Raw genomic sequence first — 27,715 nt, forward strand, 5'->3', positions numbered from 1 at the left:
CGGACAGGGAAAATGACACAATTGATTTATGAATTTTGACCTCATGTGCAATTTCATCCTTTAACTTTAGCCTAAAATGTAATATAGAACTTTTAATTTGTTCAATATAATCCTTAAATTTTTAATAAATTTTCAATTTAATCCCTTAACTATTTTGAAGTTGTTCCTGAATCTGAATTAATGAAAAGATAACATTGTATATTTTTATATAATTTAGTATGAGTGATCGATTCTAAGGTGGGTAGATTCTAGATCTGAAACCCATCCTGCCATAACCGGTTCCCAATTTTTGAAATCTGAAACTTACCCTGTTTTTCCGGTCCAGTTCCAAGGTCTACTAGGCCAAAAGCAACAATTCCTAAGATGAGCAATAAAAATTATTATCCACCAAAAGCAACAATCCAAAACATAGTAATAATATGATCTAAAGTTTTTTTTAATGCAAACTAAAACTAATTCCAAAACCGGCGGATCGATTCCAGGTGGATCTTCACTTGGAATCGGGAACCGGATTGATTCCGACCAATTCCCAAAACATGGAACATGTTCAAGCAGAAATCGGCTCCCAGACCTGTTTTTCGGGTGGTCAAATCTGGTTTCCGAGTAAACCCGGTCCGGTTGCACACCCCTATAGTTTAGGGACTATATTGAACATTTTTCAAAGTTCATGCATCACATTAAACAAATTAAAAAGTTCTGAAATAATATAACATATTGAGCTAAAGTTCAGGGACCATATTAAATAAATTAAGAATTCATATAAGATTATTTGTGTAATTATTCCTTACCAGAAAAAATAGGGTTAATTCCAAAAAAAAGCACCAACTTTAGGTCGAGGAACAATTCTGGCCCGAACTTTTTTTTGTTCTATAAAAAAGCACAACTTTAGGTCGAGGGACTTCGCCGAACTTTTTGTTCCATAAAAAGCATCAACTTTAGGTCGAGGACAATTCCCCGAACTTTTGTCTCGTAAAAAGCACCAACTTTCATTTAAATCCCAAATTTGGCCCGTTGACTTTAATGGAGTTACCCTTGTTTGAGAAAAAAAGTTATGGTGGTGAGCCGCGAATCTCTTCCATGGCGTCCGTCTACGGGCGGTGGTCTACACTTTAGATTACGACAAAACGACGGTTTGGCTAGAAAGATTCAATCTGGAGATATTTTTGACTTCTTTGGTGAAGTGAAGGAGACGAACAGGTTTCACGTTATTCTTTGTGGTTCGAGAGAATAAGATGATAAATAATGCTTTAAATCCAATCGCAAGTCACGTGGATTTATTGCTAAGGTGGAATAGTCAAGTTGGAAAATCAATTGTTTTAAGTCAATAAGGGCCGATTTGGGATTTAAGTGAAAGTTTGTGTTTTTTACGAGAAAAAAGTTCGGGCGAATTGTCCCTCAACCTAAAGTGGTTTTACGGGACAAAAAAGTTCGGGCCATATTGTCCTCGACATAAAATTCATATAAGATTATTTGTGTAATTATTCCTTACCAGAAAAAATATGCTGCGATACGAGTTGGGGGGAATTTTCAGATTGAGGCAAACAAAACAGGGGAAGTATATTTGTCACTTTTACAATTTGTCCACTCCTAAACTGTGTACACCGTACATGGTTTCTTCGAACTACTGCACTCGGTTTGTCTACCATCTGGGCACAGTGCCAAAGAGCGGTAAATGACCGTGTAGCCCCAGTTATAACGAGACTCCAATGATCAAAAGTCAAATGAACTTGGTCTACAGGATTAACGTCATAATTGTATTGAAAAATAAAAAGATAATTTATCATGTTTCAAAATATCATCTACACAGTTTAACATTACTTAACCCCGTCAGTGTCATTTTGGACAGTCATTATTCAGTATAGTTTAGAAGTTGTAAACATCCCACCAATGAAAATGGATAGAGTAAAAGAACTAGTTCCGGAAAAACATCACTTTGAACATTAAGCTCTTAACCCCGTTAGTAAATAGCACGGAGAAAGGATGGAATCCACGCTTTACCAAAATTTAAATTCTGGATCTCTTCTCGAAAGATCTAATTATATCTTGAAGGCTCTATTAGCGAGTTACGTGTAATCACTTTTTGAAAATTAAAAAAATTCATGATTAAATCGGGCACACTTATTAACAAGACTCGCATCTTCTGTTATGTAAACGAAAGTGTCCGCGTGGCTGTATTTCGCGATAGATGAATTTACTAGAGGAAGGACCATGCTGCCTCATGCTGACTTTATTAAAACTACAAATTTTCCTTTAGATGTTAAAAAGTTGGGTGGATATTTTAATGCATTTTAAGCACGTTCTTTACGTGCCCCCGTCACCGCAACGTGTCGAATTTGTGTCCAATAGTCCTTTGCAAAAGGCGCAAAAAAAAAAAAGCCACGATGAGTCCCATTAATTCACCGACCCAATTAAATCAATTCGAAGTTTGCGTAGCCCCCAACGAGAAAAGCGGAACCATTTAAAGCCCGACCCGCAGCCACCTGTACGGCCGCGATTGAATGCCACCTCTACAGAGTCCCAATCAGTGAGCTGGTCACGCATGGCTCCGTCACCGCGCGTAGCACTAAACCGCTGGGCTGGATCGTCCCCTTCTGCCCTTTTTCCCGGCAAAAGAGTGAAGGAGAGAGAGCATCGCAGTGTCTGCGATTCGCATCTTTCCTGCTGTCGCGATCGCAGCGCTTTGCATTTCCTTCCGTTTCCATGGTGGGTACTTCTTCGATCGTCGCGGCGTGTTTGCCTCGCGCGCTCGAGTTTCGCCGGGACCGGAGAGCGATCGGCCTTTGACTCGCGGTCGCGTTTTGCTTCGATAAGCCGATGAGGGAGCGGCGGTGGGCGCGCTGGGCTTGGGGGTGGGCGGTGGTCGGATGGCTGATTTCGCTCGGCGCCTCCGTCGCCGGGGCCGGAGAGGAGAGGGCGGTGTCCCGAATCGCCTTCGGATCGTGCGCGAACCAGAGCGCACCCCAGGTTCGTGGTTCTTCTTCCCCTCGCTCCCTTCTCTCTTTCTTAGCATGTTCATCCGTTTCAGTGGACTGGGCAGATTTTGTTCGTTGTTCCTTTTATTTGTTCCTTTTATGCAATTCATCATTTTTAACGACTCTAATCCAAAATAAGCACGAAACTTGGTTTCATTGGGATCCTCGATTGAAGATAAGACCGAAACTATAAAGATTGCTTTGTGGGAATCTGCCTAGCAGTTGGTCCTGGTCCTGGTCCTGGTCCTGTTTTGTTTTACTCGATAATAGTTGGTGGGTCCGGTGGATGGGGTTTGTTGATTCAATGTAAAAACGTGTACTTGAGCTATTAAATCTTCCTTAATTAAGATATTGATGCAAACTAAGGGCGGTTGTGACATTTTTTATAAAAATTTTCTTCGTGTATTATGCTCTTTTTTTCTTGGGACATGAATGGCCTTTGTGAAATACAACTGCATCAGTTAAATTTCAGTGATGAGATGCGGTGCTGATGCCGTTCTAAGCTAAACCCGCGTAGAATTGTGATGGAAGGCGATGATAACACGTGTGGTCGCTGAAGGAGTTTCATGTTTTGCAGCCTATCTGGGATGCAATCATCCAGTTTGATCCTCAGGTGTTCATTTGGCTGGGTGACAATATATATGGAGATATAAAGCGTCCTTTTCAACTGTTCGGCGAAGAAAGGACGGTAGGACCATGGAAGAATGTCCCGAGATTTGTTCCTTCACCTGAGCAAGAGATGGAGTCCAGATACGAGAGAGCTAAGACTAATCCCGGTTATTCTCGTCTTCGACAGAATGCTAAGGTTCTCTCTTTCGAAAGTTTTATCAGTAGAGTTAACACACCAACAGTCAGCGCAAAAGTGTTAAGAAAGTGGAGCTATCCTTGTGTCTAGGTAATTGGCACTTGGGATGACCATGATTATGGACTGAATGACGCAGGAAAGGAATTTGGTGGGAAAGTCACTAACCAAAGACTTCTCCTCAACTTCTTAGATGAACCCAAGGATAGTCCCAGGTGAGGATATTGCACGGTCTATGCTGACACACCAATTTTAATGTTTTATACAACCCGTGCTTTTTGTTAATTTTTGAATTTTATAATGGCCATGCAAGCATTTTGTCACAAGGAAATATCATCTATTCTTGGATTGTTCTTTGCTTTTGTGTGAGGACTTGTGACAATTCTTGAGACAGCTGGAAATTGCAGGCGTAAGCAAGCAGGCGTTTATGCATCATATACATTCGGTCCTGTGGGTAAGCAAATAAAGGTATTCAATTGAATGTGCTTTAATATTAGATGGATGTTTGCAGTATTGGAATGTCAATATATGTAGGTTTTAGTCCAACGTAATATTTTTCTTCTCAAGTTAATTATTCTCACTCAAGCTGCTCCAATACTAATTTGGGCCGTCTTGCGGGAAGACATGCACAGTTTTCACTGTGTCCTTGCCTTACCCGCTAGTTTTTTCCTATCTTGTTTCAAATTCTATGAGCTGACCAACTCCAGTAAATGCTGTAAGTCTGTTCAGTGATTTTATACCATATATTACTGGTGGATTTCCCTTTCAGGTCATTCTTCTAGATACAAGGTATCATCGAGATCCTTTGTTTAGTGATGGAAGCATCTTGGGGTCGGAACAATGGACATGGTTAGAGAAAGAGTTGATGGGGCCAGCAACAGAGTTAACTATAATTGGATCTTCCATTCAGGTAATTTACAAATTACTCTCGACATAACCGGAATGTGCCTGCGCCTTCCTTCAAATCAAGTTAAATAAAGTTGAAAAGTCTTTTTTGGAGCTGCTTGATGTGTTTATTCTAACCTACAATCGCTTGCATCGCTTGTAGGTTAGAATCTTGGGCTCCGTTTGTTTCGTGGAAAATGAATGATTTGGAAAACAATTTTCTAAAAATGATCACTTGTATTGTTTGAAATAATTAGTCAATGGAAGCTTTCATTATCAGTAACAATTTATGCTTAAACATTTTTGTGGACAATGAAAATATTTTTCGTTTATTAATTTTTGTAAGCAATACAGGCGATTGTTTTTAGGAAAATGTTTTTAAATCATTCATTTTCTGTGAAACAAACAGAGCCTTCTAGTGAAATGAGTATATCCACGTGAATAGGCAAGTCATCCAGTGAAACACAACTTCCTCATATGATGATGTTGGTATGAGAGAAAACCCAGACATGAGCCATTGCAAGGATTGTTCAAGCAAAACCCGTTCGAGTATTATATGGAAATTGTTTAGTTTGAATTTGCTAATTGGGTAACCATTGCTATATTTGCACTCAATTGCTTAAAAAAATGCAGGTCATATCAAATCTTTCGGCTGCAACTGGCCCTGTGTTTTACCTGGAAGCTTGGGGACGTTTTCCAAAGGAGAGGGACCGGCTATTTAAATTAATTGCGGAGAGTAAGGTGACAAATTTCCAACATGCTGTTCTTGTATACTGAAGTTTAATAAAACGCTTTTCCTGTCATGGTGGTTGACTTATCTATTTTAATTTGTATTAAAATAGAGAGATGGTGTGTTCTTCATAAGTGGAGATGTTCATTTTGGAGAAATTGCGAGATATGACTGTGGGGTTGGTTATCCATTGTTTGACATTACTTCTAGTGGTCTTACACAAGCTGTGGAGAAGGCTGTCCCACCTCCATTAAACATTGTAGTGAGATTTGTGGCATGGTTGACGCCAAGTACTATGAGGGTGATGAGCCGTAACTGCAGATTCAGTTCATGCACTTTTGGTATGCCTTAATACTTCTCTTGTCCTTTAAACTTCGTGGTGGACACTTTCTTGGTTGTGGGGTATCACTGCTAAGTTTGTTTCGTGCAGGTCAACCCAATTTTGGCGCAATTGAGATACATTGGGGCGAAAACCCAGTGAAATTGATTATTCAAGTGAGAGATATTTATGGACACCATGTAACGAGTGTCAATGTTTCGTTGTCCGAACTGAAAGCATACAACGGGAAACCTGCGGCTGCCGATGCCGCTGGAGGGTATAAAAGGCACTGTTCTCTGGAAGTTGCCTTACCATGGATTATCAGATATCGCTTGGCAATTTTGTTTTATTGCGCCGTAGCTGGTAAGAACATCACAATGCTTCGATGGTTTTCTACTCATTTTGAATTTTGTTGTTGAATTAATGATTTTTTGGATTTTTAGGTGTGCAAAACAATTTCAGCAATTAACTAGAGATTCATCAGCAAAAGTTTTTTGTCATTCATCTCCTCATCTTTTCCTCGTTCACGTGACTTCATGGATGGATTTTAGTGAGAGGATACTACCCTCTCTGTCTCTCTCTCTCTCTGTCTCTGTCTCTCTCTCTCTCTCATGCTGATTACTCATTTCTTCTTCGACCGACCACTCCCTCAAACTCTCTACATCATACTCAATATCCAGAATTTCTTCCGTAGTCCATGTCTTTGGTAGCGTCAAAAGCCATGGTTGCCGTATAAGGTACCTACTGGAGAGTTAAAAGAACATTTTAACTCCAAACATATATAGTTTGGAGTTAAAATGACGCAAGAACTTATTTAGAGGGAAAAAAGAAACAAAATTGATTCAGAGCATAGAGTGACAAGAAGGTGAGATCTTGTTTTCTGCGAAGTGTCCAATTGAGGGAGAGCGACTTGTGCCCTGAAGTTTGGAGGCAAGGTGGTGAGCATTCAATATTTTCATGTTGTGAGTGGTTCCTCTGTAAATGTTAGTAGTAGGATCAGGAGGATAAGTTTGTGTGCGCGCGCACAAAGAATGTGACTTAGTGTGGTTACGCAGGGTTTTCTTATTACTACAAATTGAGTTTCCTTCTTTATTATCCAGCTCCTTTTTTTAATTTGTATTACGTGTGGGATCCTTCTGGCCTTTTCTTTTACTTCTTCTCATTGTGATTTTCGCTTGCTGCAGTATTTTTTCTTGCTTTTCTTGGAATTGCCTATGAAGTTGGATCACTCTGCTGGAAGTGTCTCCGGAAGTACAAGCTTGATTGATGGTTACCAGGGCCAACTTCTATTAAGTTGTTGGGCTTCTACAGCCGTTAAACCCAGTTTATAGCTTTCTAGCAGCATCATATACAGTTACAGATGCCTCCATTTCTTCTGACGGACAGCCGGACTAACAACATTTGTCATCTTCGATACTTTTTCACAATTCTTAAGGTGTGACGTAGAAGATGAGCCACATGCACAGTCCCAGGCTGCAGTCTCGGACAGTAGCAGCACCGGAAAAGTCGCATTGTCCTGCAATGACCTAGTTTTAGTTTCTAGGTTATTAATCCATGTTAACCCACTTGTGCTTGCGTCGGTATGATGCTCGGAACAATGGGAAATGAGACGTTTTTTAAATGGAGTGAACGTCACTCTTGGTTTTTGAATACTATTCTGCTAATTTTAAAGTAATTTCTAAATTTTTGTACTTTTCCTTGTGAAGTTACATCCAATAGAGAGACGAGTCTCGTTTTTATGGAAACGACCGAAAGTAATGATGCTGGCCAAGACTAAAAGTCGTCATTGATCCCTCGCAAGCGCAGAGAGAGAGAATCCTTCTTGTTGAAGTGGCAACTAAAACGTCATTGATCACGTGTAAGGGCAGAGAGAGAGAGAGAGAGAGAGAGAGGGAGAGGGAGAGAGCTACAAGAACTTACAAAGAGATTTTCTGGCATTTAAGCCAAAGATAAAATTTGAAATGATGTTGTGCCTCTAAGATTGTTCTTGACGATGGGTTTTAAGATACTTGACCTGGCCAATCTTAGTCTCTTTCATTAATAAAGTTGAAATTTGGACAGTTCGATAACCTGTTACCATGTCAATCCATTTAGTTCAACTTGAGGGGGCAGCGTTTAGATTCTTCATAAAAAAGGAAGTATGTTAAACCTTAAAAAGGGCAAAGTGCAACTGTTATCTGTCTGTGTCTTTTTAAAGTATTGTTCTCTAATAGAAATCCTGCAGACACCAACACCTTCAGAATTCATTTCTGCAACTGATGAAGGTTGAAGTTCTGAGATTTTCATTCCACGTCATCAGTTCAGAGGTTAGCATCTGTCTTTGCGACGGTTGTTCTTGGTTTGGTTTGTCATGATGCCATTGCTTATCCGGTTGCCAAAATGGGGTGTCCTGAGAAATGCGGCAATGTCAGCATTCCTTACCCGTTTGGCATCAGAGAAGGGTGTTACAAAGACAAATGGTTCGAGATCACCTGCAACAATGGCTCTTCTCCGGACGCTCTTCGTCCATAAGGTGCGTGTGTTTCATGATTGGGATTTTCCTAATTGTCATCCTCCCCGTTTGGTTCAGTTTTGGGAAGGGGCTTTCGGCCTCAAAAGCCCCTTATCAAAATGCTGAACCGTTTGGCAATTGCTTTTAAGATACAGAAAGCCCAAAGCTAGCATTTGGGATGCTGAAAGCCCAAAGCAGGTGAGGAGGTGCTTTGGGCTTTTCAGCATTTTCGGGATGCAACTTCCACCATTTAATGAATTTTTGTCAGTTGCCTATTTTGCCCTCAAAATTTTGTTGAAAGTCCAATTTTGCCCATTTGAAAAAACAAAACGCAGTAGTCTCTAGCGTTCTGCTTCTTCGCTCTCCCATTTGCCTTTTGTCACTCTCAATTGTTGACTCACTCTCGCGCGGAACTGCTCGCCTCTCTCGCTCTCTTTGGTTGCTTCACTTTCCTTCAGACAGATCGCTCGCCTCTCTCGCTCGCTTTGGTTGCTTCGCTCTCCTTCAGACGGATCGCTCGCTCGTTCGCTTCGGTGGTTCGCTTCGCTCGTTCCCTGGCACAACTACAGGTTCGTCTCTCTCTCTCCCCGGTGGATGTGCTTTTGATTTATTAGATCTGCGCATTTTGTGGCCATCCTTGAGGTTTTATCCTTTCTTCCATGGTGAAATCACCATGCAATTTGTGCATTTCGTGATTTTTGTGCTTGTATAGTCTTAAATATGTTTTTAGGGTTTTCCGTTTTGTTTTGCTTTGCGTAAGAGGTAATTTGAGGCAATGGATTACGGAAATTTTTTCCTCTGTTCTTAAGTGGGGAACAATTGGGCTCTGGGCTCCATATGTTTTACGGAAATTTTTGCATTTTGTTGTTCCTTTGTTTTGCCTAAGAGGTAACTTGTTGCGGCATTTTGGTGCTTGTATAGTCCTTTTCATCAGTCGGTTCTTGGTGGACCAAGAACAACTTCCCTTTGACATTCCCTCTGAAGGTCGAAGAAGCCACCTCCGACTCAGCTTTTTAGAGGATGGTGGTCCTTCCTTCTGTGGTAAAAGGGGCTGGGCAGTACTCACCAGCAGTGGCCTTATCCTTCAGTAAAGCCCAATTATGATTCAGAGGGATGAGATGAAGACTACAGACATAGACATAGGCTTCTTACATTCTGCCATTTCGTGTTTTTATCTGACAATCCTATCAGGTCTAATATCATTTTGTCGTCCTAGCTCTAAAACCTTTGGCTGAACACACAACCCAAGTCCAAAAATTGTTCTAGCTTTCTTTCATTTTTTTTTCTTTTAGGATTTGATTGTAAGATTTGACCGTTCCGTAATCCATTGTTGTTCTATTTGGAAGAAGTTGCGAATTCCTCTATTCTAATTGCGAACTTGTTGCTACCCAAATTTTTTCCTCTGTTCTTTTTTGCTTTTTGTGAATTGATCCAGGTTTTTGTTTTCAATCTCCATGATGACTTGGCTCTTTGAACAGAGCATGGGCCTTACCCATAACAGAGCATGCACTTGGGGGTATATCTAGTGGATGTATAGTGGCTTGTTTCTCCCATTTCCTAGATTAGGGCAGTTATGTTGTACCACCCAGATTTTGTCTTCTATTTCTTTTGCTAATTGATCCAGGTTTTTATTATCAAAGTTCATAATGACTCGACTCTCATAACACGGCATGTTGGGTTGTACTCATAATAGAGCAAATTCAATACGTGTAAATTTGTCGAAAAGTATGATTATTTCTTGTAGTCATTGACCCTTTTTTTTGTGATTTACGGTTGCATTCATTACGGTTGGATTCATAGCGGGAGTAATCCCTTTGAGTATGAATAACACAGCATGTTGCCTTTTGAACAAGCGGTGGATCCCGATTATGGATATTCGGTTGACGATGATGATTCAAGTGAGGGGGGGTTAGTGCTTCAAATGATAATGCATTTTCCGACATGACACGTTTACGTGATGAAATAGCCATGAGCTTACAAAGTCGTTGAGGAGGTTTGTAATATTAAGGATAGCGTGCTTCTTTTTTGCGGACATATGTGATCATATTTATTATTGTGAAATGACAACCTCTCAAGAATGTTAGATATCCTCTTAAGAATTGGCAAAAACCTGCTAAACTACCTCCTTGGTGAAGGGATACCAGTAGCGCATGCCAAGAAAATCATTTGCAGACATGTTCTTTGCTTCCAAAGCCCCTTTGAGTTACAGAAAGTGCGACATAACATTCACACCTAGCTATGTAAACTAAAGATATCATTTTAATGCAATATATATAGAAAGAAGAAACTAGATAACATCTTTGAAATAGATATTAGGCACATAAAAAGACTGAAAAATGTCAAGCCCAACTCAAAGTTACGGTCATTGTTTCTTTTTTTCAATTTTAAAAATATTAAATTAAAAATTTAATTTGGTCACACCAAAGAGCTTTCTAAATTTATATTTACCAAACAAACTTAGCATTTCTCCAAAGCACTTTTCAGTTACATTTTACCAAACAGTTTTGCATTTTCCCAAAGTCCTTTAGTCCAAAGGTATTTGCATTCCTCCAATGGCATTCCCCCAAATGAGTCTGGAATGGAGCTCCTAATAAAGCCAATGCATTATGATTGCGGAACGTACAATCCCTTCTTATTCTCGCCTAACCTCAACACACTGATTGGAGACGGGTGCGGCATCTTCACCTATGTCAGCAATATTAAGGCCTCGCTTTTCACAAGAGGATGCTTCTCCCTCTGCCGAGACCAAACAAGGTTCGGCCTTCCTCCCAAGGTCGACCATGCTCGCAATATCCACCCTGCTGCAGCCGTGCTTTCATTGTGGAGAAGGAATTCCCTCTCGTTAAATATGGGGACCCCGAGATTCCGATGGTATTGAGTTGAGTTTTTGGGAGTGCGACATGTGAACCAGATCATAGAACAGGCAACACCTCCTTCGGTGGTGATTGTGGCATGAATGCTCACTGCGTTGACTTTGCCCGCCGAGGACATCACTGCGAATGTAAGATGGGTTTCGAAGGAAATCCATACCTTCCCCAAGGTTGCCTAGGTACGATCTCGGTTCTTGACTGTCTTGAGCTAAAAGTACCGTCACCCCATTTAATCCCCCAGAAGAAAGAACAATCAAATGGTCTCTCTCTCCCAAATCCTGTAATCTATTCTCTAGCAATCACATTTGCTGCTTTCCATGTCAGATATTAACGAGTGCAATGGGACTAAAAAGATGTGCACCAATGTAGAAAACTCCGTTTGCATCAACACCGATGGGGGCTACCACTGCAGTTGTCAACCTGGTTATACATTTCCAAACGGTTCTGATGGAAACCATTGCATCCGCGATGCGACAACTGTGGACGTTGTTCTTCGCGGTACTTTTTGGTCTCTTTCATCGAGCCAGAAATGTGATTTCATTTGCATAGACTAATTATTCTCTAATGGGTGCAGGTCTTACGATATGATTGACTGTGATAGTCACCTTAGCCATTGGAATCTGGTTTGCTCGGGTGCTTAGAAGGACAAGGCGAGCCAAACTCAAGAAGGCGTTCTTCAAGCGGAATGGTTCCAGCAGATAGCTTCGCAGGAAGGCACAATCGTCGAGACCGAAATTTTCACGTCGGAGGAGCTAGAGCGAGCAACAGACAACTTCAGCGAGAGCAGAATGTGCGGGAAGGGAGGTTGCGGTACAGTTTACAAAGGAATGCTGTCCGATGGAAGAATCGGGGCCATAAAGAAGTCCCATCTGATGCACAAGAAGCAAGTCGATCAATTCATCAACGAGGTTGTCATCCTATCGGAGATAAACCACCGGAACGTGGTGAAGTTGTTAGGATGTTGTCGGAGGTCTCTCTACTAGTTTATGAGTTCGTCAGCAACGGAACTCTCTCCCAACACCTCCACGGCGAGGATCGCTCTTCGTGCATATCTTGGAAAGCCCGCGTAAACATCGCTCTAGAAATTGCCGGAGCGCTGGCTTTTTTTGCATTTGGCCACATCTATGCCGATTTCCACAGTGGAAGTGTCCAGAAGAGAGGGCTGAATCCAGAAGCAAAGTCGAAGTAGAAGAGAAAAGCCTAGTGCTGAACTTCATTCTGGCGATGAAAGAGAATCGTCTCTATAGTATCTTGGACAACCGGGGTCCGGCATGGAGTCGCCGACGAGGAGTTCTCGGGCCTCGCGACGCTCGCGAGGAGGTGTCTCAAATTGAACGGGAAGAAGCGGCCGACCATGAAGGAAGTGGCCATGGATGCAGAGAAGATTAGCAGACTGTCATCTCTTCGTTAGGCCCATGCTAATCCAGTTCCTTGTAGTGTAAATGAACGTTGCGTTTGGTTCGGGATCGTCTGTGTGAATTCATTGTTTTGGTCAAGCGCAGTGCTGGGATTTAGAAATTAGACCCAGCTTCAGGTCAGGAGGGATCGACCAGACCCAACCCAGCCCATTCTGGTCAAATCGGTGGACGCGTTGGACTGACTTTTTAATCTCAACACATTCCAAATTTTTGACACGTCTAATCAAGAAAAATATTGAAAAACCGAAGTACTTACTCGAGTCGAGTCAAGTGAAGCTCTTCTCATCTTCTCTCTACTTCACCTCCGTTGTTTGGAGATGAAAATTCGAGATAAAGCTCCTTCCAGTATTTCACTGTATATAATTTTCGACCGATTGAAGTGCGATTTAGATATATTTATGATTATTATAAGTTGTGAAAGCTAAAGTCGTTTGACCTGTTTTTAATCTATTTAAACTTTTCCTAATTATAAAAAGCAAAGTTTAGTTAGGCCCGATAGCAATCGTTCAATTAACATCGGTTTCATTGCATCATGTTGAGAACAAGTAGATGAATTCATATATTTTCGCAATAAACTCATCGCTGACAACAGGGGCATTTAATTAAAAAAAAAAAAGAAAAAGAAAGAAGAGAGTACGGAACTGAAACCGGAACTGGAACCAAGACTTTTCCGAACCCGCATGAACACGGCACGTAATTGGTCGATCACCCCCACCCCCCAAAAGTCAACAAGTCAACCCCACCCCCGACGCGTTCCTCCCCTCCCCTCCCCTCCCCTCCTCTCTCCTCCAACTGCCGTCGTCCGTCGGCCCGCCTCCTCTCCGTCAGTCTCCATTGCTGCTGCGGGTCGTCCCTGTCCAGTCCGTCTGTCTGTCTTCTTCTTCTTCTTCTTCTTCAACAAATCCAATTGCTTAAATCCTCGGACAGCGACGCATCACTCCTCTCTCCATCTCCCCTTCCCGTCTCCTCTCTCTCTCTCTCTCTCTCTGCGCGAAACGAAACCCATTTCCCATCTCCATTCCTCACGCCTCCTTCGAGCTCCCCTCCTCGAAGCGCAACACCGCGAATCCTCCATGGAGTTCTCCATCTCTCTCTACGCCCTCTCCTTCCTCCTCCTCCCTCCCCTCCTCCTCTCCCAGCAAGCCTACGTCAACAACAAGCAGCTCGACTGCGACAACCCCACCAACGACAACAACATCACCCGGGGCTTCGACTGCAACGGCCCCCGCACCCCCTGCCGCTCCTACGTCACCTTCCGCTCCACCGCCGTCTACACCTCCCTCGTCTACGCCGCCTACCTCCTCAACTCCCAGCCTTACATCGCCGACATGGCCTCCATCAACGGCGTCGCGGACGTCCAGCCCCTCGCTCCCGACACTCTAATCATCGCGCCCGTCGACTGCGCCTGCGCCTCCTCCTATTACCAGCACAACGCGTCGTACGTGCTCAAGGCGTCCGACACGTACCTCCTCGTCGCCAACGACACCTACCAGGGGATCACCACGTGCCAGGCCCTCATGGCGGAGAACCCGTACGGCGAACGGAACCTGACCGTGGGGATGAATCTGACCGTCCCGGTACGGTGCGCCTGCCCGACGGCCAACCAGAGCTCGGCCGGGGTCGAGTACTTGCTCGCCTACCTGGTGACTTGGCACGATACGATCTCTTCCATCGCGGCGAGGTTTGGGGTCAGCGTGCAGAGCGTGCTCGACGCGAACGAGTTGACGGAGACGAGCACGATTTTTCCTTTCACGCCGATTCTGGTGCCGCTGTCCAAGGAGCCGACAAAGATCGTGACAGCGCCGCCGCCCGCGAGCCCGCCGGCGACTCCCTCCGTGCCGGCGACCGATGATTCGGGATCTTCGAAGAAGTGGGTATTCGTCGGCGTTGGTGTCGGAGGCGGTGCGCTCGCGATTGCTCTTGCTGCTCTCGCGCTCTGGTTCTTCTGCTATCACCCTCAGAAGCGCAAGCAATCGAAATCGTCCGGTTTAACGCCCAAGAAGTTCTCGGAAACCTCCCCGACGGATTACGCTTCTGTGGCAGTGAAGGACGGTTCCTTCTCTGGCTTTTCTTCCGGCATTCGAGAAGCCATTGAAACTCTGACCGTGTATACCTTCCAGGACTTGCAGGCGGCCACCGGGTTCTTCAGCGAGGAGAACAAGATCAAGGGCTCGGTGTATCGCGGCAAGTTCAAGAACGACAGCGCCGCGGTGAAAGTCCTGAAGGGCGACGTCTCGAGCGAGATCAACATCTTGAGGCAGATCAACCATTCCAACATTATCAGGCTTTCCGGGTTCTGCGTCCATGAGGGGAACACTTACCTCGTTTATGAGTTTGCTGAGAATGGATCTCTCAGCGACTGGCTTCACTCCAAGAAGTTCGAAAGTTCCCCAGTTCTATCATGGAAGCAGAGGGTTCAGGTCGCGTACCACATAGCCGATGGGCTCAACTATCTGCACAACTACACGAATCCCCCCTACATCCACAAGAATCTGAAGAGCAGCAATGTTCTCTTGGACGCCAATTTCAGAGCAATGGTCGCGAATTTCGGGCTGGCGAGAGTCGCGGAAGACAGCGAGGAAGGCGGACTTCAGATGACCAGGCATGTCGTCGGGACTCAAGGTTACATGGCCCCGGAGTACATAGAGAATGGAGTGATCACGCCGAAGTTAGATGTTTTCGCCTTCGGGGTCGTGATGCTGGAGCTCTTGTCCGGAAGGGAAGCTGCCGGAGACTCCAAGAATGGAGAGGAGTTGCTGTCCGCAGCCATCAAGAGGGTGCTCGATGGAGACAACGTGAGGGAAAATCTACGAGGCTTCATAGATTTTTCGCTTAAGAACGAGTATCCTTTGGACTTGGCATTTTCCATGGCAGAGCTTGCGAAGAGATGCGTCGCCAACGATCTGAATGCTCGCCCTGAGATGGCCGAAGTTTTCATGACTCTTTCCAAGATCTTGTCTTCCTCATTGGACTGGGATCCATCAGACGAGCTTGATCGATCCCGGGCAATGAGTCTTGGTAGGTAAATTAGGACGAATCCGATTGCCAAGTTCACTGGTCGAAGCGTCAGTCGTCGGTGTCCGTATACGTAATCCGGCGAAATAGTAAGTTCTGGGGTGGGTTGATTCAGGGACCATCTCGTTGCGAAATGCTTGTATGATGTTATAGGCAAAGGCGTTGGAATAAGTTAGCGTTAACGGTGCATTCCTAGTTCGGCTAGGAAAAACATACATTAATATAAAAGGCAGTAACGAAGACTTTAATTGTTGTTGTTTTTGCCCAAATGAGTGTGCCGAATCCCATATACAATACAGATCAGATACGTCATCCCCGTTTCGGATGAGTCGATAATAATGTCATGTCGTCTTTCAGAAACAGCCAGCAGAAAGAACAAGAAGCCTGCGAGATGAGTTTAACTCATCGCTTTTGTGCCGAAAGGAAACGAAGCAGCAAAAGAGAAAAGAAACCACTGAATTTCCTTGAACATTAAATTGTGTATTGCTATGACCAGAAAAGAAAAAAAATTGTGTATTGCACTAGATGATGAAACTCACCAGCCGGTGAATTACCTTAAAAGCAACAGGAAGACGACCACACGCTATAACCTTTCTTCTTTTCCCCCTTTATTTTGGGGGGTGTGGTGAAAAAGAAAAAACGATACATGTGAACTGGTGTACAAACAATGTGGCTAATCTACAACGAATGGAACTGAGGCCGCGTCCAACAATACATCCAGCTGCGGCGCAAGCTAGAACTGAGTTAGTTGCTGACGAGCGATCAATTTGTCTCCACGAGCCTTTGCAACACCTTCCAGTATCTTAAGCAAGATGGGTTTGTATGGATTGCTCGACAAACCCACTTTTGTGGACTTTGGCAAGCCACCACGGAGGATGTGGAGTCACGTGCAGATTTAACATTTTGCGCGAGCAAATGCATCTGAAAGAAGAGCTCTGCGGGCCTCATTTCTGCCAATACATGGCCAAATCGTCAGAAAAACCATTTTATAAGTCAAAAACTAAATTTCAGATCCTAAACTTTCCCAGAAAGAGACATCTCCACTCTGCCCTTTTTGGTTGGGCATTAACAGTGACATGTTTTTACCCAACGTTTTTGCAATACCCCCAGAGTAAGAAATCTAAACACTTCCTAGTCTAAAAAATACTACAAACAATGAAGACATTTAAAAGTTCATCCAAATGAAGCATTAGATTTTAAGTGCTTTACAGTGCAGGTCATATGAGAACCAAACCTGGTGGCCAAGTAAACCATTCAAGACCAAGATTGCTCTCCCACTTCTCTTTAGATCCAAGACTTCCCTCTGCTTGAGCCCGCAATATTGAGACAACAGGCAATGGAGCTAGAGCCGTCTTCTGCGCTTTAGAGAGGTGTCTCAGAGCAAGCGAGAGGAACTGAGAACCATACCCTAGCTTGGCTAATTCCATACATGCGACACCTGAATAATGACAAATAATTGCTCAGTTAGCACAAACAGAATATGTACGAGAGAGAGAGAGAGAGAGAGAGAGAGAGAGAGAGAGAGAGAGAGAGAGAGAGAGAGAGAGAGAGAGAGAGAGAGAGAGAGCTCTGATATGTAGGCCTGGGTGCGCGTGTGCCTAAATGAACTACTTCTCCTCTAGTAAATCTAATGGAGCAAGTATATTTTCAGGGAGAGGTCAATGTTTCACTGTGAAATAGGCTCAGTAGACACCTACCGAAGCAGAGAGAGATTCCACTCTCAGAATCCATCAACGAACAAGCTTGTTCAAGAGAGTCTTCTGCAGAGGGAAAATCATGGTTCCATAAAGAAATTAAACCCCGTGCCAGATTGAAGATAGCTTCCCACATTACATCCGAGTTTTCCCTCTCCTTTAAGCATTCATAGAACCTCAAGTCTATTTCGCTTGTATCAATTTGCATCTCATAATGTACCTCCATGAATTTAAGACAGACCCAACCAATATGAAAATTTGTCCCAAGGTCCAAGCATCTCTCATATTCTTTGTGAGAGCTTTTCAGGTCCCCAGCAACAGCATATGCACGAGACAATAGCAAGTGCGCGAAGAAAAGATAGCCATTAGGAAGCGGAAGCCTAGATGCATTTGTTGCAGAAGCGATACATTCCACTTGACTTCCCTTCTGAAAGCATAACTCAGAAGAAGAAAGTAAGAGCTGGAATTTTCTATAAGGATAGCAGGTACTTGTCCTGGCATATAATTCATTTGACAGAGCCACGCGAATTAGCCGATTCAGTATACCAGAAAGATGTTGAGGAAATCTCTCTTCTCTCGCCTTCTGTAGAAGATTAAGTATGAGCAAGTATTGAGTACTATGATTCCAAGGTTCCTGACGTAAGCATCTGCAGCCAGAAATGGGAGAAAAGCATGTCAAGAAAGATGGAGGCATAATAACACGCCCCTTGACAAGTTCCTAAATCAGAGTCAACTGCCGAATACAGACATGTTAAACCATGAGTATTAGAGGAGATTTAAAAAGAGGAAATATTTGAGATATCAACGATTTGCCCCCAAAAAGGCCACATATCTAGGACAAAAAATACATTTTTCTTCCAAGTGCTGTGTTTAAAAATTTCGATCTTAAACAGTAGGATAAGTTGCTGCAGTACTTTTGCAGTTGCCGAATGGCTTGAGGCTCCTGAAAACACTGGTATGTGCATGTTGGGAAAGAAAACTTTGGATTGCTGTTTCCAATGGCATAGCAAGCAACTGCTCCAGCACCAAGGATTTCAAATGAAGATTTGAAACCTTCTTTTCGGGGAATTTCAGAGAATCTTATGACACTGCACCTTGTTGCGAGATGTGAACCATTCCATTCTTTACTCGATAGCAAAAGATAACCAAGCAATTGCCTGCTATCACAACATATGTCAGAAAACAGTCTTGAATTGGGGAGAACACAGTGAACATTGACATATATAACGAGGTTCTTAATCAACTTTTCATACAATATATAATGGTCCAGAAGAATGGCGTCGAACGAAAAATTTTAAGATATAACATTCCTACTTATACATGTCAACATAACCTCATGTTAAGAGAAACGCGAAAAACATAACCTCACCTCACAAACACCCTATTCAGGCATTTAGAATTCTTGACTAGATGAAACCAGAGGCTAAAAAGCGCCCAAACTAGACAAAACTATCTATATTCTATAATACGAAAATGGAAATAATCTGAAAGGGGAAAGAATTGAACACACCTAATTACAATTCAATGTCCGACTGATTAAAGCTATTGTGTCCTGACATCAAGTTTATCTTTTATGGAGTAAAGCCATAGCATCTCGGTTATCTTTCTTGCAGCAAAGCCACAGCCATCATCTTTAGCGCTTAGGAAATACACCATGTAAACTCACAAACCAACAGAGGTAGCATTCCTAGTTTCATGAGCTATGCTTATGCATGGCCTCCACTCAATAAAACCAAGAAATATTGCAGAGTCATAACCGGCCCAAGGAATATTATCAGTCAAACTCTAACCGATTGTCTTGTCCGCACTCCATGCTTCTTTAATATTCTCTTTTCTTGCACAAACAAGAGAACTATAATATTCTAAAGTCAGCTGAACTTTACACTCGGACACAATGAAAGAAGCCAACTCATGGATTAATTCCACAAGAGTTTGACCAACTCAGCCTAGAAAACTTCTGCCATACCATTAGAAAGCTCCAACTTTTGTTTCAAGTTCATGACAAGCATCATACTCTGTACAAGCCATTCTCTATCATCACTTTCAAGTCCAAACCACTAGATTGCAGAACTATTATTGGAAAAATTACAGGACTGATGCAAAACATATCATTTCGAGGAAATACTTAAAAAAATATAGATAGGAGGAAGTGAGTGCTGGAGCTAAAGAAACTAGGACGATTAATTCTGCCTACACTTTTGATATTACCTTAACAGATTACTACTAGGACACATGTGGACAGCTTTCTGAAGATGATGAATTCCAGTACGATAACCAAGGCCAGGTTCTGACTCATTCTTTACCTGCACAATGCTCACGTATAACTATATAAGCAAAATGCCCAGTATCAATTCATCAATGTAAAGCACATTCCATGTCTCTCTAGAATGTGGAGCTTTAAAAAAGTAGGATATGACTCACCAGCTTACCAAGAGCTATTAAGAAGTGCATTCCCTCCATTTCTTCAAGAGAACTAAGAAATCGACGACTGACAGAAACAATCTGATTGAGCCGGTTATTTTTATCGAGAGCATGGATGCCAGACACAATAAAGCTAACTTTAGGACTCTGAAATAATTCCTTTGGCATTTTTAAAATGCTATTGATTGCTGAATCCATTCCAGAAATAAAATATAACAATCTGCAAATGAAACCAGCAGTGGCTGTTGCAGTTGCCTTTTCCATGGTAGATATACTAGCAGCAAGGTTTCTTGTCACAGAAAGAGCAAGTTCATTGTTGCCAAGCTGCCAAAGAGAGAGAGCATATAGTTGGAGACATTCCGCATCAAGAGTACCTGATAGAAATATAATTTAGATCATCAGACCAATGAAGGTTCCATTGTACAAAATAATAGAACCATGGAGGCAGAGAGATAGCATCCTAAAATACAAACTGTCGCTCAGTATATTCTAAGATGATGAAAACAACAGGAATCTAGCAACATTTTTTAAATTATGGGCAGCAAATCAGGAACCTTTAGTCTTCAAAGCTTCACACTCCTGTGCTGCCTCTAAAGCATTCCCAGCCTGCAGCAATGAGCTGCATTGGCTTAGAAAAATTGCTTAAAGTAGACATAACATCTACAGTTACATTACACCATGTGCCTCAGAAGCTGTATTAAGCTTCCCTTGAGGTCCAAAAAGATTAGCTAAAGACAATTTTGGACATGCTTACCTTAAGAAGCGATCTTGCCAAATTAATCGTTACATCTCTAACACTAGATTCTGGACTTGCTGTAGAAAAGCTCTTGATGGCAAGTCGTGCCAGCCTGTAAGATGCAGCAGCAGACTGATAATCAAGTCGTGCCTCACAAATGAGCCCCTTGAAATTGTGCGATTGAGAATAATAAGGCGCGCGCTGGACCGCTTGACAGATGGCTCCAAAAACCTGCAAGAGGCAGATGATATGCTCTGATTATCTTAATTTCACAGAGAAAAGGTAATAAATGCTAATTCTCAAACAAGAGATATGATGTGCATTGGAACACACATATGAATATTAATCAGTAATCAATAGGTGATCATAAATAAGAAAATCAAAGTTTTGTCCGTGTCTCTCACGCCCTATAAAAAGAGCCATCTAATGTACATTTTCATTAAGTCATTTAGTAAAGATATAGCATTTTAGTATTTTCTCACCCCCTCCCCCCCTAACCCTATCTTGAATATCCTAGAATATTTAGATGGTAGCAGAGCCACCATCGTTGTTGTTGTAAGCTGTCCTTCTAGCGTCGTCGCAAGGTCACCCTCCACCTTTGTCGTTGGCAAGCACATCCCAATTGTTTTCAGTGTTCATTTGTGTCAAGATTCTGTCATCCTTTGTCAAGCCCAATTCATGCCTCCTTATTTGTCGTCCTCAGTCCTTCTCCAGCGCAGTCATCAGTTTTTCTCCTCCATAACAGTAAAGCTATCTGTTATTGTGGGATTGTAGGTTTGTGTCGTTTTTAAATACCTCATAAGCCAAAAAAAAAGGCTACAGGAACTTGTCTTCAGCAAAATCTCCCAATTTTGGTCCTTTGAAACCTCAACAACCTCTACTGTAAATGTCATCCATTGTGAGACTTATCTTCGATTGTGAGCGTCATTGATGAGCAAAGACGCCATCAAGTATCCTGGCAGGTGTGAGTGCAAAAGTCAAACACACCATTGTCAAGCAGCCAAAGTCAAGCGCCTTAGGATGATGAAGTTCAATTTGCCGTAATTCATGAAGTCAGATTCACACACGATATTGTCTTTGTTGTTCGAGGAAGAGAGGTGTCAATTTTCCAGTCTTCATTTGTCTTTTTAGTGATTCTGTCAAATCCGGCGTTTATGTGGGTTAAATTCAGCTTGTCGTTTTAAATCTAGTTTGATGTATCTACATCCATTATCTAGTGTAAGGTCTGGCTTACACAGCGGTTTAGTCAAGGAGTAAAAAGAAAGTTGCACCTGTTGCACCTGTCATATACAAGAAGGATGCTCCAGCTTGACAGGGAGCGTTACAGATATTAGTCATAGTTTGTAGGTGGTCATAAAGAAGGAAGTTAGGATTTCGATAGTATCTCTATGCTCCATTAATAGAGCCATCTTTTGTACTCTTTCATCAAAATATTTTAGTAAAGATGTAGGGTTTTAGTTTCTCTCCCCCTCCCTCTTGAAAATTCCAGAATATTTACGATGTGCAATAACTTAATGAACAGCCATACCTGTGAAGATGAGGAATGCCCTGAAGGTAGAGCAAGCATTGCTAGCCCAATTTGGAACTCAGGAAGCTGCATTAGAAATAAAATCAATCAGGGTTGATGAAATAAAGTGGAAGCACTCTAAGCCCAAACTGAGTCAGTAAAGTGGAGAGGTACTCTAGTTTAACTCTAGTTTAACTCTAAATAATGTGGAAGCACTCTCTGAAAAATCATACAATCAAGAGGGGAAAAAGATGATCAAGCCAACCATAACAAGTTACATAGAAAACATCACATCTCTATCAAGCTAGACAGCAGACACTCATAACTCGTAAGGCTGAGAAGCTAGCTCAAAATGTAAAACACTTACCGGCAGTGTCTGCACAGCTCTCCAACAGCCCTCAAAAGCATCTTCCGGTGCATCTTCCCTGAAAGATGGAATCAGATAACTGGTGCAAAAGATTCCAGCAATTATTAAAAACAAACCAACTTCATTAATAACTACCCGGCACGAAAATCAGCTGCCATGCCTGCCCATGGCAATGCAAGAGAAGGATCTATGCTTCTAGCACTATCAAATGCTTGCCTTGTAAGTTGCTTATCTGCAACTTTTCTATAGACCTGTAAAAATCAATATGGTTTTTACTGACAAGATGACAAGCAGGCCTCAGACTATCCAAATGCAGTATCACAAACCATCCAACATCCAAAAAAATTGCAGCCTACAAAGACTAGTATTCTCGAGGAAGAGACATTGAAAGTACTACATAGAGAATCGGTGATACACCACCACCGATCTACTCTCAATAATTTACAGGCCCAAGCCAGAAGAGTTAAACAAATCGAATTTAAGTCAAGCAAGTCTACAGCATGAACTTTTAGTCAGAATATTACACCACCTCATCCATAATAGCATTTACTTTTGAAGTGATGTTCCTCAAGGTTGACCTTGTGAATAATAGATCAAGTAGTTTCTCCGGAATTGCAATAGTGTCAAGCACTTACAGTCAAAATGGCAAACTCAATCTGAAACGTTGTTCTACATCAATCAGTAAGTCAATTTCCATTTCCCAGAAAGTCTTGCACAATGTACCCAGGCTAGCAAATAAAATTAGTATAGTATGGGAACAAGTAGAGGAGACTTGCTCTATATGCACATGCTTCCATTTCCACTTGAGAGGGATCAGTCTCATGCCAGAGCCAGACACAATTCCAACAAAGAAATGCACCCACCTGAAGTTGAATCACTAAGTCAACATAACGTTTATTATGTCACGCCAGATCATAATCGGTTCATCTCGACAAAATTAGCTGTCTGCAGAACATGAGAGACCTTTAACTAAGCTTGCAATTGGCTTGTCTCATACTGAAGCTTATTTAGCCAAATTCATCTTTCCAACCAAATGGACCATTTGAGGTTAGAGAACTCTCGGAACGACAATTCGGAAAAAAGGCAACAAGATAGCAAATTAGTTAAAAGTCACAACACTCGGAAGCAAATTTGTTATTGGAAATTTGATTAGTCTAAGACTCAACCAAGGACTCAAGTTTAAAATTAATCCCTTTCAGCAGCTAATCAATCACATGAGCAATGAACCATTTACAGTATACACAATGTCAAAATGAAGAGCTAGAATAAAACTATTCACAAAGGTACTAAAAAGCAAGCATCAGCCCGTAGTGTACCATATACCTTCCCAAGGTATGCCCAAGCAACAGCGAGAGATACATCTAACTGCAATGCTCTGATCAAACAATGTTGTTTCAACGCATGATTATCAGATAAACATCCCAATGCCACCCAGAACTCATGATTATCCCCCTCAAGCAGCAATGCACCCAAAGCCATCTTCTCCGGTAACTGCCTGGTAGAAAGAATAGGTCAGAGAGTAAACTCAGGAAACCATTAGAATCCAAATTGCAAAGCAAGCAACAAAAGTCATACCAAGAATCGGATTTGTATGTGGAAATCTTGATCAACTTGGATTTCAGATCGAGAGTCATAGCAATATCGGCATAGATGTTTGCTTGCCAAGGTGCCAAGCGCAAAGCTTTCTGGTACGAAATCCGGGCTGACTCCGCTGCTGCATAACAAGTCTCACTCCAAGACTGTACAGAAGATTTGAATGCATCTGCTTCAAGCTCTAAATTCTGGTCGCCAATCATCCATGGAAAGCAAGTGGCGTATGTAATCTACAAGGGTAGAAGCAGAACACATGTTACTTCATTAGTTGGGTAGGACATAAAGATATGTGCACACATGCAGGTGTGCAAGTGCATGCGTGCGTGAGAGAGAGAGAGAGAGAGAGAGAGAGAGAGAGAGTCCATCAAGATAAAGTCCATGTTCAACCAGTAGCAAGACCAAGTATATTCATATCTAATAATTAGCAAGCCAAACAATAAACCATCAAAAGTAAATCATCAAATAACCCAAACCCCATATTGCAACTAATTCCAGACTAGGTCTTCCTGCATTGTCAAACTGTCTATTTGCTTTTAGCTAAAGGGACCAAATAAAAGCAGAACCCAATGAATTAGATTGCCTAACCTGAATATCACCATACATCTTCCAAAGAGATGATACATTTCCAGTGAGTTGAGTACTCACATTTGCAACTTTAGATGCCTCCTGCAATTAGCACGGAAAGTTCTTTTCGCCTCTCATTTTTAACAAGTAAAGCTTCAAAGAGGAAAGTGATACAGGAATTGCAGGACAAATTAACCTCTAGGAGTGAGGCAGCCCACATAAACGCTCCTGTGTTGATACATTCTTTTGCCAGACCAAGCAGGCCAGAAGAGAGTCCATAGTATGCTGACAAATTTTCAGGTGAAATGTCCAGAGCTTGCCGAAATTGTTCAATTCCCTTGAAAAGAAAAGTAGAGCAATAGAATGCATAAAATTTTAAGGAGATCTCAGGCAAAAAGGTAAATTTTCACGGTCCAGATAGACCAGAACCCTGTGAATATTTTTTGAGTCAACTAAATGGAGAAAATATTAGGCCGAAATAAACGGATAAATAAACAGTCAATCGAGCAATTGCAACATTAAGGATGGAAAAAATGACCAAAACAATATTATTACTTTTAATGCCTTAATTGTGCCATCTTGTTATGACCCAAATCCAGTATAACCGGCCCCACTAGCTTCCGCCGGTTCTCTTACACTTCCACTTATGTTCCTCATAAAAAATTATCTATCTGATAGGAGGACATTACAAACAGAAGATAAACATTCTAAACTATTCATCATTCCCTAGTATTAAAATACAAAAAGTTCTCAACAATATTTGCCCCAGAGATTAGATATATTCCATCAGGCTGGACATTGTTTGTCCAATACGTTAATGTAGAAAAATACGCAGATCCAAACATAAAATCTAGTAGTCAATGTGCAAGCATCAACTTAAAGCATTGCGTTTAATGCAAAAGTATCAAGACAAGAATTAAATAATTCCAGTGTTTGTCATGTGGATTTCATTTCATGATTCAGATTTTCAAATTAAACAGTCTTACAAGCTACATAAGTAGCACACAAAAAATCACGTGAGTATATAAGAATGATCCATCATCTATGGATTGCTATTTGTAATCTAGTAGTCAATGTGCAAGCATCAACTTAAAGCATTGCGTTTAATGCAAAAGTATCAAGACAAGAATTAAATAATTCCAGTGTTTGTCATGTGGATTTCATTTCATGATTCAGATTTTCAAATTAAACAGTCTTACAAGCTCCATAAGTAGCACACAAAAAATCACGTGAGTATATAAGAATGATCCATCATCTATGGATTGCTATTTGTATGCGGAAGCAGATACAATTAATTCCTTGTACCTTTCTAAAGGAACCAAGCATCATGAAGATGTTTCCACTTTCAATCCGGGCGAAAACTCCGGTTTCTTCCAGTTCAATGGCCCGCCCATAAGACTGTACAATCCCAGGCTAAGATCAACAACAAGTCTGAAAGTAAATTGCAGCACAAAGGACACTCCATCTTAGGAGAGGGGGGAATGAGCAATGAATGTCAGAAATGCATCAGTTCAAGCTGGCCATCAAGAAAATCATCTCAGAATTTCCTTGAATGCATATAGTCAAAGCTGAATATTTTTTTCTTTAAGCACACCTCATCAAGGAAAAAAGAAAATGCCTATAGTCACCGACTCGCTGCATGCGCATGATTCTACAAATCCAGAGTCAAGCAAACGAAGGTCACGAAGCACCGGAGCCAATACTTCAAAGTCTACTGTGTGAGTTGATCTCCCGACAGGAAAACAGGAAGCACAATCATACTTTTCGCTTAATAGAGTAGCGAAACAATTGGACAGGCAACTTCTACCAAAACAAAAGGAATAGAAATGAAGCATCTGTAGAACAGAGAACCTGACCTTAATGGCAGCAGTATACATGCCTAATCGCTGGTAGGCAAGACCCAATGCCTACAATTAAGTCAAAAGAGAATCAACGAAGACGTGCAAATTAACAAATCATTATTAAAAAGCTTCAAAACCTAATCAAAGAAAGAGCAAGAGAACACATACTTCCCATAAATCAGAACAGGTAGGATGGCCTCGAATAGCATGTTGAAGACTCGGCACAGCCTCGGACCATTTCTTTTGATGAAGCTGCCAAAAAGTACATGACGGTGAAATAAATGGAGTAACCAAACAAGTAAATATTCCCGTCCTTACAATTCATGCCTAAAAAGGAATAAGAGAAGAAAATGTGAAACCTGCAGATAACCCAATCTTCGAAAAGCCCAGAAAGCCCTCGGCGACTTCTCTGATGCTTCTTTGCAAACCGCCACTTCCAAACTTTCCTTTCCTCCTTGATCCAACAAATCACATAATGCCTCCTAATTACCAGCATACGCATATCCACGCAGAGTTCATCGGAAGGAGAACAGTATATTAGGTAATGCTCATACAAAGTCAGCCCATCCGTAGCCAGTAATTAATCACCAGTCACTGCAACATAGTTTTACTAGGAAAAATTGAGACTGCGCGATTTTGCTTAAATTCATTAAAACATAACCTATCGACGTGGTGCGAGCAATAAACGAAACACATCCCAGCGTGAAATAAGAAACTATAAATATGCACACAGATTACCCCAGATTCTTGGTCATCCGGATTGAGAACAACCGCTCTCTGGTAACACTTGACAGCTCTCTGAGCACCATCAGAGCCCCCCCTACCATAGTAATGGCCCAAATATTTGAACGCAGCCGCATTGTTAGGGTCCAATTTAGCCGATTTCACGAAATGCTCCACCGCTCTCTCCATTTCCTCTTTCGAACCCGCCGCTCTCTCCCATAAACACAGCCCCTGGCGTCGAATCACCAACAGAAACCCACAACTCAACAAACCAGAAACGAACGAAACCAACCGCCACATCGAAGACGAAGAACAAGCAAGCGAGAATTACGAGTCGGAAGTGAAGCTCGGGGTCGTCTGGATGGGCATCCACCGACTCCTCCAACCGCCTCAGGACGACCGCTTCTTCCTCGTCCTGAATTCGAGAAAAACGAGGCGCGCATTTCAGGGGGCCACCGGCGCATCGAAACGGCGAGCTTAATTCAGCGACGAGAGTGAATAGGCAGTGCAAAAGAAAGTACCGTTTTCGCCATCACCGATCGAGATTGCGGAGGGAGAGGTCGAAACCCTAGAAGCTCGGTGTCCCCGGGAGTTCTCCGATTCAGTGAAGTGGATGCACGCCGGAGAAAACCTCCACTGCTGCTGCTGCTGCTGCTGCTCTAGTGGCTTCTTGTGAGCTCAGTGCACCGTCGCCTTTTTTGGCGGCGATTGTGTACGGAGCAGGTGGCGACACCAATTTTCGCGGCGCTTAATCTCTGATGCTGTAC

At 42.3% G+C, this 27,715-nt stretch overlaps 3 protein-coding genes across 3 annotated transcripts; 2 read left to right on the forward strand and 1 right to left on the reverse strand.

Moving 5' to 3' along the window:
- Positions 1–2,429: 2,429 nt before the first annotated feature.
- Positions 2,430–7,391, forward strand: LOC115667547 (uncharacterized). The gene is made up of 9 exons (XM_030589115.2): positions 2,430–2,964; positions 3,550–3,777; positions 3,868–3,989; positions 4,182–4,242; positions 4,544–4,684; positions 5,293–5,400; positions 5,502–5,730; positions 5,820–6,071; positions 6,893–7,391. The coding sequence occupies exons 1-9, from the start codon at positions 2,815–2,817 to the stop codon at positions 6,973–6,975; spliced, it is 1,374 nt and encodes a 457-aa protein (XP_030444975.2). The 5' UTR covers positions 2,430–2,814; the 3' UTR covers positions 6,976–7,391.
- A 6,064-nt stretch (positions 7,392–13,455) lies between these two features.
- On the forward strand, positions 13,456–15,750 carry LOC115667844 (protein LYK5). Its single transcript, XM_030589386.2, has one exon. The coding sequence runs from the start codon at positions 13,561–13,563 to the stop codon at positions 15,511–15,513; it is 1,953 nt and encodes a 650-aa protein (XP_030445246.2). The 5' UTR covers positions 13,456–13,560; the 3' UTR covers positions 15,514–15,750.
- Positions 15,751–15,943: 193 nt separating this feature from the next.
- On the reverse strand, positions 15,944–27,715 carry LOC115666028 (tetratricopeptide repeat protein SKI3). Its single transcript, XM_030587832.2, has 22 exons — positions 27,470–27,715; positions 27,280–27,363; positions 26,964–27,179; positions 26,585–26,707; positions 26,394–26,477; positions 26,241–26,291; positions 25,690–25,782; positions 24,581–24,721; positions 24,406–24,486; positions 23,803–24,050; positions 23,551–23,722; positions 22,363–22,478; positions 22,228–22,285; positions 21,882–21,947; positions 20,372–20,584; positions 20,172–20,223; positions 19,618–19,991; positions 19,405–19,499; positions 18,111–18,353; positions 17,200–17,843; positions 16,737–16,940; positions 15,944–16,452 (listed from the first exon to the last, which is right to left on the reverse strand). Exons 1-22 carry the CDS (start codon positions 27,479–27,481, stop codon positions 16,265–16,267), a joined length of 3,558 nt encoding a protein of 1,185 aa, XP_030443692.2. The 5' UTR covers positions 27,482–27,715; the 3' UTR covers positions 15,944–16,264.

The sequence above is a fragment of the Syzygium oleosum genome, unplaced genomic scaffold (assembly GCF_021117445.2).
Source record: "Syzygium oleosum isolate NSW1041296 unplaced genomic scaffold, Sole_v2.1 Sole_v2.02, whole genome shotgun sequence".
Classification (NCBI taxonomy): domain Eukaryota; kingdom Viridiplantae; phylum Streptophyta; class Magnoliopsida; order Myrtales; family Myrtaceae; genus Syzygium; species Syzygium oleosum.